This window comes from Engystomops pustulosus, chromosome 2, assembly GCF_040894005.1.
Source record: "Engystomops pustulosus chromosome 2, aEngPut4.maternal, whole genome shotgun sequence".
In the NCBI taxonomy this organism is placed as follows: domain Eukaryota; kingdom Metazoa; phylum Chordata; class Amphibia; order Anura; family Leptodactylidae; genus Engystomops; species Engystomops pustulosus.
The window spans coordinates 63,562,183-63,577,810 of NC_092412.1; the positions used below are offsets into that span (position 1 = coordinate 63,562,183).

At 38.9% G+C, this 15,628-nt stretch overlaps 1 protein-coding gene across 2 annotated transcripts; it reads left to right on the forward strand.

Moving 5' to 3' along the window:
• Positions 1-5,537: 5,537 nt before the first annotated feature.
• On the forward strand, positions 5,538-15,544 carry LOC140117827 (retinol dehydrogenase 7-like). Of its 2 annotated transcripts, none has more exons than XM_072134939.1 (5): positions 5,538-5,664; positions 9,381-9,701; positions 11,567-11,825; positions 13,680-13,843; positions 14,583-15,544. In XM_072134939.1, exons 2-5 carry the CDS (start codon positions 9,389-9,391, stop codon positions 14,801-14,803), a joined length of 957 nt encoding a protein of 318 aa, XP_071991040.1. In that variant the 5' UTR covers positions 5,538-5,664; positions 9,381-9,388; the 3' UTR covers positions 14,804-15,544. The 2 variants fall into 2 exon arrangements, with proteins under 2 accessions (XP_071991040.1, XP_071991039.1); XM_072134938.1 differs by lacking the exon at positions 5,538-5,664 and adding an exon at positions 8,918-9,135.
• The last annotated feature ends 84 nt before the right edge of the window (positions 15,545-15,628 follow it).

Consider the following 15,628-nt stretch of genomic DNA (forward strand, 5'->3'; position numbering starts at 1 on the left):
TGTTTTTGTCAATACATGATTTTAGGGTTGTTGAATCCCTCCAGATTTTTAATTCTTTAGTAGTCACTGCTTCAAAACAGGCGCGGGCCTGCTCTTCTGCGCATGCACAGACGGCAGGATCGCCGGACGCGTAGCTGCGCGCCGAAGATAGCGAGTAGGAGGGGAAAAGAGGCTACCGGGGCATGGAGTAGCCGGCTCGTGTAACCTCAGATGCGGCTACTCCACGCCCCAGTAGCCGCATAAGTAAATTTGCATACAAGTTTAATAAAAGTTAACAAAAAAGTGTGGGGACGTGAGGACTAACCCTTAAAAGGGCTATCCTCACGTCCCATTGATCCACCTACCACCCGATCTACCTTTATAGGTAGATTTGTGGTGGTAGGTTCCCTTTAAGAATTAAACAATTAACCCTTGATATCTTTGCTCTCCAAGTCGCAAAACATTTGTGCAGTATTAAAGCATGGAAAAAGCAAAGACAGAATAATGAATTTGGCAAAGACCTGGTCTATGTCAAAATCACTTTGAAATGGTGTATTTCATTTGTCACAATGAAAAGGTGCTAAAACTAAGACAAAACATAAATGTACCAGAACAACACCCAACATAGACAAAAGTCTGTTTTTAGTGTTATTTATATGCTAATTTGTTACCTTGATCAAGTGATTCAGAAGACAGGGATCGGACACATGAGCCATGAATAAGGTGTAATCCAAAATGCGTATGGTTTGCCTACCCTTTTTGTGCGTTTTTCCATATTGCTGTGTTTTTAACTCCTTTTTTTCCATGCACAAGGTTTTCATTTTTAAAATGTATTAAAACACAATATAACCTGTATAAATGTAGTATTCCTGTGATCGGACCAAACCAAAGAATAAAATACAGGTGTTATTTGGAGCACACTGTGAAAGTCGAAAAAAAAAAAAGTCCACAAGAAAATGTTGCCAAAGCATTTTGTTCACAGATTTTACAATATTTGGAATTTTTTTTCCTGTTTTCCAGTACAAGGCATGGAATAATAAATACCATCACTGCGAAGTGCAATTTCTTATGCAGAAATTAGCCCTCATACAGCTCTGCACACAAAAAAATGAAAAAGTTATAGATTTGATGCGAAAAAGGTTGCATCCTTAAAGGATGAAATAAAGATACGTGGATTTGTAAGAATGGGTTGAAGTCCACACTCTTAAACCAATAGAAGGACATCCCTATGTCACTGATTTCTGCCAATGAAGCATAGTTCTCTCGAGTGTAAAATGTTAGGGTCCAGATAAATTAACAAGTTTGCTACTGTGCCCATAGATTCCTGTCCAAATTTAGCCTTTGCAATACTGGTTGGGATACCAGTACAACATATCCAGCTTCTTGCACCTGGAGGTACCAAAAGACTCTAATGTGTCCCCAGAATCTTAGATGCTCTTTTGATTTCAGCTGAACAAAGAAGAAGAAGAACAATGTTCATTGTTGAGTCTCATGCACACTACCATTCTCCCTTCCATCATAAGTCTTTAATTTTGACCGAAAATCCCAGAATTCTATACTACTCTTTCTACTCTCTGGCAGAATATCGGAAGTAAATGGTGGTCTCCATGATGGAAATTTAAATCTCTTTATGGAGCTGCAGATCCAGCACATGTGCAGTGAAGCAACATGCATACACCAAGAGCACCAGAGAGTGGTCTCATTGGCCTCATGCAGCTCTTTGGACACACTTCTAGGTAAATATAAGGGTTTATTTCTGAGAATAGGACTTTTTGGTCCAGGTTTATCAAAAGTGAGTGTGTTCAATTATCTGATGCACTCTGCACTGCTCGGGAAGTGTGCACCATTTTATTTTTGGTGAACCTTAAAAGGGGTTTTCCCATAAGATAAAATTCTCAAATTTCAATCCCCTAGTGATGTTAACACAATAAAGATCATTTTTAACCCTTTACTTCACAATTTTACTCAGTTTTATTGCTGTTTTAGCTCATATCAATCAGTGGTGGTCAGTGTAAGATTCAAGAGTGTGGTCGGGAATAAAGCAGATACTTCATGATCCATCCAGTTCTGTGAGCTGACAGTGTTGTTAAATGATCAGGATACAGGTTTATGTACACTTTCATTTAGCTTCTGAACATACTAGTAGTGTACTAGTATCTGACACATAGAAAGAGAGAAGAGATAGATCAGAGATGATGAGATCCATTAGATGCATATTACACACAATGGGGCACATTTACTAAGGGTCCACAGCCGCGAATCCGTCGGGTTTTTCCCAAATATTTCTGCTTTGCGCTGTATTTCACGGGATTGTGGCGCAAGCGATCGATTTTTGGCGCAATCGCGCCGACTTTCACGCGACAGAAATCGGGGGGCGTGGCCATCGGACAACCCGAAGGATTCGGAAAAACCGCGGAATTTAAAAAGCCATTTGTGTCGCAAGATCAAGCACTCACATACACCAGGAAAAAGCAGGTGAACTCCGGCGGACCTCGGCGCAGCAGCGAAACCTGGTGAATATCGGCGCACAGACCTTAGTGAATCCCGGCAGAACCCGAATCAGCGTCGGAGAACCCGCCGCTGGATCGCGACTGGACCGGGTAAGTAAATGTGCCCCAATGACATTCAGCTCTCCTACATCTCTTCTTTTCCACAAAACACTAGATCTCCTGTGTCTTCCTTCCATGATAAACAACTTATCTGTCTGTAGCTTGTAGTTCTCCTCTAGCTGCTGCCTGAGTGTCTTTGTATCACAGCAGGAAGTCAGTGATTGTGAATCAGTCAGAGCTCTGTCCTGGACTGCAGGAGTGGGACTAGAGTGCAGTGAGCAAAGGAGGAAGAGAAAGAAAAGCTGTGTGAAGCCTCATGCAAGATGGCTGCCGACCGTAAAAGCAAAAGTTAAAGGGTCGTGTCTATGGGCAACTGAAATTGTGTACACCAGGAATAAAAGAGACAGGTTGGACTTATATCTGTGAAATGCTGTATTTTTGTTAATAACAGTGAATTAGAGAAAGTGTTATTTTGTTATCCTGAGTACATATAAGAATCTTGTCTTCGTGGGAATACCCTTTTAATGTACAGCATGCAATTCCTGTTGAGTTGCTGTATTAAATGTGTCGTAAACTCTGACTAAGCACTTACAACGCCCCTTTAGGTGCACATTTTTTATGTCTTGTTGGACACAGTGCAGCCACGACACAAAACTGGTGCTAAGACTTCTTATATGTACAATCAGATTAGATATTCTTTTCAGAAAACCCGCACAGACACAATAATAGATCTGGACTTTTATGGTTTATTGTCCACGAAGCAATAAAAAATGTTTGTACATTTTATTGTACTACCAGAGCCACTCCAGCTCTTTCTGCATCACAAAGTACTTCACATAAAACAAATCTGCATAAGAAACGTACATAAAATCCATGTGTATTTGATTTAAAAACTTTAAAGCGCTACGGAATATGATGGCGCTATATACTGTAAATGAAGATTATTATTAGTTTCCATTTTGTGTTTTAGTTTTTTGCTCTTCTTCCCTTTCAAAATCCATAACATTTTTAAATTTTATGATTAAAGAGAGTTTTTTTCTGCATTAGAACATGTACTTCCTAATGGCACCATTCAATATTCCATGCAATGTACTGGGAAGATTCCACACATTTGCACCATTTTCTTGTAGGCTTATTTTGCAACTTTCACTGTGCACTCCAAATTACACCTTCCCTTTCTTTGGGTCGGTAAGATCATGAGTATCATGAGGATACCACATTTATATAGGTTTTTATACATTTTTAAAAAAAATCTTTTGTACAAAATTTTTTTTTTGTTTTGCCATATTCTGACACCAATAATATTTTTAATTTTCTGCTGAGCAAGTTTTTCATTAATTTTGGGACCATACAAACTTTTGATCACTTTCTGTGAAAACGGGATGATTTGGATCTTTTTATTAGTTACGGGGTTCACCACCAGGAATAATTTTATTATTTTATAATATTTATTTTGATAGATTAGAAATTTTGGGATGTGACTTTACATAACAAGTTTGTTTTGTTTATTTTAATTTCTGTTCTAGAATAAGGCGGTACACAGTGAGGCACATTTACTAAGGGTCCAAACACCGCACTTTCGTCGGGTTTCCCGAATATTTCCGTTTTGTGCCGAATTGTTCCGGGTTTTTGGCGCACATGATCGGATTGTGGCGCATCTCCCACAGCTTGCATGCGACAGAAATCGGGGGCGTGGCCATCGGACAACTTGACGGATTCGAACAAACCGTGGAATATAAAAAAATAATTGTGTTGCAAGATCAAGCAATCACATGCACCAGGAAGAAGATGGTGAACTCCGGCGGACCTCGGGGCAGAAGCGACACATGCAGGATCTTCATGAATCGTGTCGGACCCGAATCGCGACAGGACTGGGTAAGTTTATGTGCACCACGCCTACGATGGCAACACTGGTTTAAAGGGAATCTGTCATAAATTTATTCTAATAAAAGATTACCAGCATGTTGTCTAGCAGCTTTACACCTTCCAGACCAATTTTTTCATTGCCCTGCATGGTTCCATCATCCACAAAATAAACTTTGAAATGAGATGTAAATTTACTGCATAAAGTCAAGCAGGCGGAGAGTTTAACATGGAAGTCAAGCTCTCCCTGCCTCAGAACACTTCCTCCTCTGTGATTGACATCATGTACAGGACTAATGGAAATCTGGTTAGTGATTTTGCTGGGTCCATGATCATCAATTACAATGAAGGCGGCGTTGACTTTATACAACCAATTTATACTCCATTCAAAGTTGATTTTCTTAATAATGCCACCACACTTCACAGCATACTGGTAGTGGTTTATTAGGTTTTTCTTTAAGGGGCGGTACGGCTATCCTTGGTACATAATCAAGTAATTGATTCACTTTTACACCATGGGAGGATATAATAGTTGTCTTTGAAATAGGGCCATTGGAGGTAGTGCCCATACGCTCAGGGTCTGCTCCAGGTTTCAGTAGCCCCCTGGTCGACAGAGCCTCAGTGGGCCCCTCTGCAGTGAATTCAAGTGGAGGCATTAAAAATTCTGTAACAAAAACAGTCCCTTGTTCCTTAAAATGTTCCCTAGTTTCTTATACCAAGTAGCCCCCTCATGGTTATTTTACATAAAGCCCCCCTCGGCCCCTATGGATTCATTAGATACAGTTAGATAAATGCCATTTTTGTGTTCTAATGATGCACCAATGATTGCTTGGGGCCCCGTAAGCCTTTTGGTTTTCCCCTAACTAGTAAGATGCATGTATTAAGTCTACCTTTACATACTGTATAAGGCTTGTCTTGGCAGCATCCCTGTTTCTACAGAAGTGCATTAATAACAAAACCTTGTTGCAGGAAGCTACCATTACCAAAAGCTTTTCAACACTGTATATATGGTGCACTGATACCTCTATATTCTGCACGGATCTGCATCCCATATAATTGCTATTTAAACACTAGTTTACAGCCCATTGGGTAAAAAAGTAACAGCTGCTCTAGGCTGGCCTGGTGCCTTGGGTCTGTTCTCCACCCTGTCCTCGTGCTGCCAGATTTGTGTTTATTTTCATGAAATAGCAGATCCACCTCCTTCCCCTGGAGCGTGTTATGTACATGTTCTGCACAGGATCGCCTGGAGTATTGTAGCCTCACGTTATTAAAGGTGAGTTTTAAGCCACTTAACTTTAGTGACAATGTTTACATTAAATATTTCACATAATCTTTCTTTCCACCTTCACGTAACTGATAATAGAGAAGAAATGTGAAAGCTAGTGGTTGTAGGAGAAGAATCAAATTCAATTCAAACAATAACTTTCCACTATTATGTCATATTCCTTACAAATGTATGTAAGGCATTTACACACTGGGCTTTGTTATCCATATGGATCACTTATTAAATGCTTAGTAATAGGAATAACACAGCATTATATGGAAATATATATTACTGTGCTATAATGGCAAGTTTAAAGCATACATATGGAGGGACAAAAAGTCCTATAATGTTCTTGTGAAAGATCAGGTAAAAATACATTATACATATGGAGCCTTACCTCACTATTGAAGGACATTGATCCTATCTAGTCCTCTAAAATGCAGATTTTTAATTACAAAAAAATGTGAGATTTTACATAATAATAATTCTTTTATTAGCACACACAGATTATAAGAGCTTGCCAAATCAGTCCCTGTCCCCAATGGGGCTCACAATCTAATCAACCTACCAGTATGTTTTTGGAGTGTGGGGGGAAACTGGAGGAGAGAACATACAAACTCTTTGCAGATGTTGACCCTGATACTTGAACCCAGGTCCCCAGTGCTGCAAGGCTATAATTCTCTAAGCACTAAGCCACCTTGTTGCCCCAATTTTCATTGCTCACTAAAACAATAATAATGGAAGCCTGATGGAAGTGGTGAAAATGGACCATAATGGCAACTAGTAAATGTCCATTGAAATAAATGGACATTTCAACAAATCATTTAGACTTATGTTATTGTCATATATACAAGATTTGTCCAAAGAACAAAAATATTCGAAATTAATTTGGTACCTTAAAACGGTAATTGGTATTTATGTTGTATTTTATGGGGTTGTACTGGTATTTTAAAGAAAACCTACCATGAGAAATCAGAAGTAGATGTGATGGTAGATGCCAGTGCCTGGCTGGACTAGTACACGCCCCAGTAGCCTCTGCAGTTAATTTACATAGTACCAAAATAAAAGTTAATTAGGTTTCAAGATTATTCAATTACAGATTAGGACAGAGGCAGTCAGGAGGAATCTACCGTCAGATCTACTTCTGATAATAGATTCCTTGTGGTAGGCTCCCTTTAAGTCATCACTTTATAGAAGCCATGCCACTATCAAAAAACAGTGGTGGACCAACACCTGACTCCCTGGCACAGTGATTTAGAGGTAATCACACATGCAGGACTCTCCCCATTTTGACAAATTTATAATTAGCACAATAACATAATGTAGTCAAAATCTTCCTGTTGAAGGAAACAAGATGTACTTTGTAACAGATCAAACAAGTCCAACAAAGCTCTTCAGGCAATAAACATTTGCATGCAGGCTTTAGATCATTATAATTTAAGATCTTATGTAACTTCCCTTGCATTGCCTTGTGAAATATGATACTAGACATACTGTAAAACAACCTTTGTACAATTAACCTGTGTATAAACAGCTTCATTTGAAATCAAAGGTCATTTTATAGCTAAACATTAGAATGTTTTTCCCTTCACAAACAATAGTGCAATAGTAAACATTGTAATAAACTTTTTTGTTGGAAAATGTAGAAAGACTGTGATGACACAACAATATGTATTAGTTCATAACATGGGAGCAGTTCAAAGCAAATTTAACTTCAAGAAGCTACGTACATGGTAATCAATTACCTACACTGTAATTGTCATGAATTTATAGAGAAAGTTGACTTCAAAAAAATAAGTCATTTTGTCTCACTTAAATTTTTAATTTTTACACCACTAACTGCAGTATTGAACAGTGAGTGTGAAAGTGGACGTATCAAGTTATCAACATTTTTTAATCCATTTAGGAGGCAGCCATTTTGTAGCTTAACTCAGCCCCATTTTTTGGATTCTGACTTGCGTCGCTTTATATGGTCATAACTTTTGTACACTGTTACTTATCACACAGCTTGTCACACAGCTTACAAATCAAATATCGATTTTCCGTATTTTCAGAATTGACCATTTTGGGGATAAATACCATTTTGAAAGAAATTTTACATATTTAACATCAAAATCCCCCTATATAACCCATTTACAAATTTGCACCCCTCAAACTATCAGAAACAGCTTTTAGGAAGATTGTTAACCCCTTGAGATCTTCATAATAATTGAATCAAAATGGAGATGAAATTTAGAATGGTCAAATTGTGCCGGTTATATGTTAATTTAGATCTAAAATTTACACATTTCCAAAAGATAAAAAGAGAAAACCCACCTTAGAATTTGTTATAAAATTTCTCCCGAGTACAGAGACCCCCACATGTGGCCGTTACTTGTTTTATGGGCGCACAGCGAGACGCAGAAGGGAAGAAGAGCGACTGCCATGATTTTAGTTTCCTCATTGGCCCCTTTTGTAGGCTATAAAATTTTTCGCTTTTGCGTTATTGGGGCCATGTGACAAAATTTTTTTTGCGGGATGAGATGCTTTTTCCAGTGTTACCATTTTGGGGTTGGTATCCCTTATTGTTGAAAATTTAGGAGGGCAGGAGTAGAAAGGCATTAATTCTGTACCGTACTTTTTTTGACTTTTTTTTTTTATTCGTGTTCACCATTTAGCCTAATAATCATGTTATCTTTATTCTATGGCTTGATACGATTACGGGGATACTTGACTTGAATATATTTTCTTACATTTTTTTTTATTCATCGTGTGGGTTCAATAATGATTTACTTTTATTCTATGTGTTGTTACAGATGCAGTGATACTATATATGTGGGGTTTGTGTTATGATGTAGACTTTTTTTGGGTTATATGTCTCTTTATATGTTATATGGCTTTTGGACATTTTTATTGATTTATGACTTTATTTTTTATTGAATTGAATTTATTTTTACTTTTTCACTGTTTCCACCATGGCACATGAACAGGCAATCATCTGATGCTTGTTCATGATAATACTCTGTAATACTGATGTATTGCAGGGTATTAGCATCGTCAGCCTATGCACATGCATAGGCTGACACTGTGCCTTTAAGATGACGTCACAGACACCATCTTTCAGGCACTGCCAGCAGGCACCTCTGGGGTCCTGATTTTACCCCAGAGTTGCCATAGCAGCGATCGGCGCCCCCCTGATGACGTCATCATATTGTGTTTCCTGCTCTCGCCAGCTATGGTGAGGTGCTTGAAGTAGGAGCTGTTTTGTGATAGCGTCAGTGTCTCCTGCTCCCTGCAATGGTGAATGGCTCCGGCTCCGTTCTCCACTACAGTTCTCATCACTATGCATGTCCTTAGGATGCAGATAATGATTAGAGTAGGGAAAGATGACCGGACAGCAGGACGAGCGTATTGCGGACCCTGAGACATCCGGGTCTCCAGCCAAAGATCTGGCGAACAGGCTTTACATCTTTTCACCTAATAGTGCACCTGCTCAAAGAGGTAAACCAAGAATAAGGTGCCATAATTCTCTCGTAATTTGATCTGATTTTTTGGGGCATAAAACAGTAAAAGACTGTCTATTCTAGATGTGAACTGCCTTACTTTATATTATATCAGTCTCCCCCCTAATGTCCTTCTGTAGTATTAAAAGTAGTATTGAGTTGTGATGGTTAGTACGGTATAATATTTACAGTATGAGTACTGTGAGTAAAATAACATTAACTAATTATTTTTTCTTCATTAAGATCCTGCCATGTGGTTCCTGCTGCTGTTTTTGGTAGTTCTACTTCTCCTGTACAGATGGTACATCCAAAGTCAAATCCTAGAAAATCTGGCAGGAAAATATGTCTTTATCACTGGATGTGACAGTGGATTTGGGAATGTGTTGGCAAAGCAACTGGACAAACGTGGAATGAAGGTTTTGGCTTCGTGCCTGACAGATAAAGGGGCAGAAAATCTAAAGAATGAGGCGTCCAGTCAATTACAAACAGTCATTCTAGATGTTGCAGATGGTGAGAGTGTCATCTCAGCTGCCAAGTGGGTTACTAATATTGTTGGAGATCATGGTGAGTAAAAAATAGGGATATTAAAATAACTAATAACACTTTAAGGCAAATAAAACTAGTGAATGTAAAGTAACATAAATACACCATGTCTATGAAATAGTCACATGCACATGGTGGTATTTTGGCCTTTACGGGTACATGTTGTGCACATACATAAATATGAGGTCCCCTAATGTTTGCGTTCGGTATTTATACCAAAGTCATTTCATGTTACTATGCATCTTGTCAACTTAATTTACCGGGCATTTCTAAAAAATAAGCATCCAATTCCAATAAATAACAGATACGGTAACACCCTACATCCTGGCGACACCTGTCCAATTTCATCGTAGTACATGAATAGTAGTACATTACACCACTAGAATCACAGTGCTAAGTTAAAGCGGCCAGGCCCTGGATCTTGTATCCTGATCTCTGTTACTGGAGTACCACCTGTACTTAGTGAGGGTACTTCTATGGAACCCTTACGTACCTACAGATGCCACCCATCTTATTTAAATTTGAATTCAACAGGATAACATGGAATGCTCCATTGGTTTCTTTATTATAAAAGTACCATATACCATTCAATATGTGCAGGGCCGGATTAAAGTTGGTGGGGGCCCCTGGGTGCAAAATCTGGTGGAGGCAGACAATCTTTTAATTTTCATTAGACATATGCATTTCTGGGATTCGTTTACAAACGCATCCAAAAATGCCACTCGCAAACATACTCTAAGGCTTCTTAGAATGTGTTTGTGCCCCATACTTATGGAAAAATATAGAGCAAGCTTTTTTTCCCGTGGACAGCATGGTACAGTGATACACGTTGTGTTCACCATACCGTTGCCGGACGCCATCTATGGGGACGGATATTTGGCCGCAAATTGTACGGCCGGATATAGATCCCCATAATGTTCATGTGAAAGAGGCCTAAGGGTGCTGTCACATGTTTGCATTTTGGAATCAAACGCATGTGATCACCAATAAGCACTCGTGGCTTGCATTTGGACAATACAAGAAACTGGGAGCTGATTGCGATTGCATGCGTTTGCATATAAACGCATATAAAATCGGCTGCGGCCTGTCACATTTTAATTCAGTTACAAAACTGCAATGCAATCCATAAGTAAGCACCTTCTTTATTTTGGGGAGGTAGGTGCCCTGAGTTATAGGTAGCATGGAGAGGGCCATGTGTTTACTTCAGATTTTATTTAGTACTTTCATTACTTGGTACTAAACTAAAGAAGATAACAAGTTACTTCAACTTTTTCTCTTAATGAGCTCGCCGATCACTCGGTGCGATGAGAAAGTGGGCAAAGTGATCTCTGTGAAGTAACCTAACACTGATTGACTAAAACTAGTTCAGTCAATGAGTGTTAGGATAGGTACACGGCAAGGTCAGGACCAGGTGGTGTCAATCACTCTGCATGCAGCGAAGCTCCTAAAAAGCGTGTTGCATGCAGAATGAGTTGGGCAGGCTGCGCTTCATGGCCGTGTCACAGACGTGTGCTGCATTGCCACTACGAATGGGTAGAACTCTAGAAGGCAAGGGAAGAATGGGAATTTAAAATGTCCCTCCAAAAAGTGGCCCCATTCTATGGACGGAGTAAAAACAAGAAAATGTGGGAGGAGTTAGCACAGACAAATTGTTGTTAGATGGCCTCAAAGGGGTTTTCCCACAAACAAAAGTTAGGCCCTATATCCAGCCCTGAATATGAGCAACCTTTACCTGTGTACCTTTGCAAGAGACTCAGCATGTGTCCTATGTACACCTTCCTAGGGTTGTAAAAATACAACACAACTAAAACTTACCTTACAATGGATTTGAAAGTTTAATTACTCTTTCAGTAAATTGTTAACCACTTATCTCCAATGTCTTCCAGGTTTGTGGGGTCTTGTGAACAATGCTGGATTTGGATTTACATTTGCCCCGAATGCATGGCAAACAAGAGCAGATTTTGCTAAAGTGCTGAACATAAACTTAGTGGGACTTTATGACGTGACTTTGAATTTGTTGCCTCTCCTCATAAAGGCAAGGGGGCGAATAGTCAATGTTTCCAGCTGTGGAGGTAGACTGCCTATTGTTGGGGGAGGATATTGTCCTGCTAAGTTTGGAATTGAAGCTTTGTCAGATAGCCTCAGGTAAGTATAATGTGTGTCCATGTGTTTTGCCAAAGTTCAGCTAATGTATAATCTTATAAAATATAAAATTATACATTAAAAATTTCAAAGAATTGAATATGGTCATATTCCAAAATATTACAAGCTGCACCCTTTATAGTTTTAGGAAAAACCATATACTGCTTACCAATCTGTCACTTCACATGTGCTGGAGATCCACATGGACGTCATGTTGTATCCAGTAGCAAACAAAGGAAAGGTCTCCGCAGTACTTTTATAGTTGCCTTCTGCCATATATAAGTGAGATTTTTGTAGCTTTATATGCAGCACCCATCTGATCCAACAGTTCAAATATTTTTTTGTTTTTCTGGTCTAAGAATATTGATGACTGTTCCATGGTATAGTTCATAATATCAGATCAGTTCTAGGGTGTATGCAGTAGTCTTAGCACTAAACAGAGAACAAAACTGTGCAAAGGCAGGGTTACTGCACAGGTATCTATAAATTCCCAAAATAACCCAAAAAGACTTACAAAGGGTACAGAAAGTATTCAGACCCCTTACATTTTTCACTCTTTGTTTCACTGCAGCCAATTGCTGAGATCAAAAAAGTTCTTTAACATACCTGGATTTGGGGATCCTCTACCATTGTTCCTTGCAGATCCTCTCCAGTTCCCTCAGGTTGGATGGTGAATGTTGGTGGAAGCCATTTTCAAGTCTCTCCAGAGATGCTTAATTGGGTTTAGGTCAGGGCTCTGGCTGGACCAGTCAGGAATGGTCACAGAGTTGTTCTGAAGTCACTGCTTTGTTATTTTAGCTGTGTGCTTAGGGTCATTGTCATGTTGGAAGGTGAACCTTGGGCCCAGTCTGAGGTCCAGAGCACTCTGGAAGAGGTTTTTCATCCAGGATGTTTCTGTACTTCATCACATTCATCTTTCCTTCAATTACAACCAGTTGTCCTGTCCCTGCATCTGTCCCCCGTACCCCAATAGCACCTGCATGTTTCACTGTTGGGATTGTATTTGGCAGGTGATGAGCAGTGCCTGGTTTTCTCCACATATATCACTTAGAATTTAGACCAAAAGGTTCAATCTTCATCTCATCAGATCAGAGAATCTTATTTTGCATAGTCTGGGAGTCATTCATGTGCTTTTTTGCAAACAGTACACAGGCTTTCATATGTCTTTTCATATGTCATTGAGGAAAGGCTTCCGTCGGCACACTCTGCCATAAAGCCCTGACAGGTGTAGGGCTACAGTGATAGTTGACTTTGTGGAATTTTCTCCCATCTCTCACCAAGGCTCTTCTCCGACTATTGCTTGGTTCGGCTAGATTGCCAGGTCGAGGAAGAGTTGTGATCATCCCAAACTTCTTCCATTTAAGGATTATGGAGTCTACTGTGCTCTTAGGAACCTTGAATATTGCAGAAATTCTTTTGTAACCTTGGCCAGATGTTGCCACAATTCTGTCTTGAGCTCCTTGGGCAGAGTGTACATTAATGAGCAAAAAAAAAGAACTTTTTTGATCTGACCAACTGACTGCAAATTAAAAAGAGCAAAAAAATTAAAGGAGTCTGAATACTTTCCATAGCCACTGTACATTTCTTTTATCCCACACCAAATTTTGATTGATTAAATTCTACTTATGTCTTCTCACACATGGAGTAGTAGAAACCACATTCGTATTTATAAACCTATAGAAATTACTAAATGGGAAGCACATGAACAAAAGCTACAGTTATGTGCATGGAGCCTAACAAAGATGATTACAATGTCTTCCTGATGTAAGTGAATATATGCTGCTAATTTGTGGATATACTGTATGTACTTGTAGTTCATGAAGCCAACATGTACTATTTATTGTCTCTCTAATGCAGAAGGGAGCTCCGAGATTTTGGAGTGAAGATCTCTATCATCGAACCAGGTGCCTTTAGGACGGGTATGGCTTCAAAACAACCTCACTTGAAGAATCTACAACGCCTGTGGTTGAATCTTTCTCCAGAAATGAAAGCCTGCTTTGGAGAACAATACTATAATCAATGTAAGTCATCATCTTCTTGTTTCAGGGGTAAGAAATAGTTCAAGCTCTTAAAGTGAAATATATGACAAAAAAGCAGAAAGATTATTATTGAAAAAATTGTGTTTCATGCTTAAAACGCAAGTTTAAAGGTTATAATGATTTTCCTATAGTAGCAATAGCTGAAAACGAACATTTTTTCATATATATTTATTTATATGCAGCTACTTCTGTGTTTTCTGCCTCCCTCATACACCTTACCTTTCTGCCAAGCATTTTGGTTGCTGATTACAGGAAGCAGCTCCATCGTGTCTGCTCTGACCATTGTACACTCTACTCTTAGGTTCCCACACACAGTGCAACTTCCCTTACAGCTGGTCAGAATATCTATAAACCACCTGTGCATGCCAGCTCCATCTCTCTACAATGTCTTAGTTGGGACAGTGAAGAGGGGGAGGTAGGATCAGCACAGTAGTCTGATACACAGAATGAAGACTAATCACTTTCTGTGCTCTGTCTCTTCCATTCTCTGTACCCCCCATTCTATCCCCCATTGTCCTGGGATGAGGGTAGCATCAGCTGAACAGCTTGGCTGAAACATCCATCTTAGCAGGTAGTGTGTATAATGGTGATAAGATTGTAATAGATTATAGACCTATCTGGTGTATCTATTTGGTAACTACAGAGTTACACTTTAACTAAACATATTTTCATCAATTACATCATCATGTTAATGATTTTTATGTTTTGCTTATGCCCACAGATGTCCAGGGCTTGACTTCACTAGTTTGCAAAACCAGCACTAAACTTTACCATGTAACAGACTGTATGGAGCATGCCCTGACTGCTGTTCATCCATGGACAAGATATTCTCCAGGCTGGGACTGCAAACTCTACTACCTTCCTGTGTCTTACTTACCTACTGTCCTATCAGATTATCTACTTTGTCTATCATCACCCAGACCAGAAAAAGCTGTCATGTAAACATATTTTTGACAATTTTTTTTCACTGTGTACCATGTGTATTTAATGAAAATATGCAAGAATAATGAGCAATATTGAAATTCTAAAAAAAATACACGGATTGTGAATTATACCGTTTTGTACAATAATGATTTACAATATGCACTTAATTTAGCTAAAGAACCCCAAAGAATCTTTCATCTCCAAATGGGTTCCTTAACAATTTGTAAAACCTCATAAAGAACATCAACGTACAAAAAAAGATCCTCTCAAAATATCAGATTTTAACCATTTAGCATACATATCTTTAAGACTGATTTTTGACCAAAAAACAGAATGAATACACATTCTGTGGCTCTAAAAGACTCTGGGGAAATGTAACATTACAAATGATTTAAAATATGAGCCATAAGTTTTGGTGTCAGATAAAAATTGATACCAGCAATTTCCATTAGGACCAGACGATTGGCCCCTCAATTTTGGATGTACTTACTGCTGCACACACGCTGTTACACTGATGAGAGACTGGATGTATATTCTTCTGCAAATTGACTGTTGTAACTAATAATAATTAATAAAATTTATATTTTAGTTCTTGGATATGGAGAGTTTAGGACTGTTTTTCAGCCTTTTTGTATGTAAAAGGACTAAGTGAGTCCAAAATCAGCCTAATCCTGAAGTGGTTAAAGAAATTCCCTACAAATATATATTTTGTTGACATTCATTGTCCAATAAACTTGCTTCGTCATGTAGCTAAAAATACCATTGTGTGATATTCATTGAAGAAGTCATATGTGTGGTGCTAAATAAGTTCTTCTCTAACCCTTAGGCCTGTTCCACACTTGC

Coding starts and splice junctions, on each gene's coding strand:
- LOC140117827 (XM_072134938.1), top strand. CDS start 9,021: ATGACCGGACAGCAGGACGAGCGTATTGCGGACCCTGAGACATCCGGG. Junction 9,136..9,380: donor TAGTGCACCTGCTCAAAGAG/GTAAACCAAGAA, acceptor TTCTTCATTAAG/ATCCTGCCATGTGGTTCCTG. Junction 11,826..13,679: donor GCTTTGTCAGATAGCCTCAG/GTAAGTATAATG, acceptor TCTCTAATGCAG/AAGGGAGCTCCGAGATTTTG.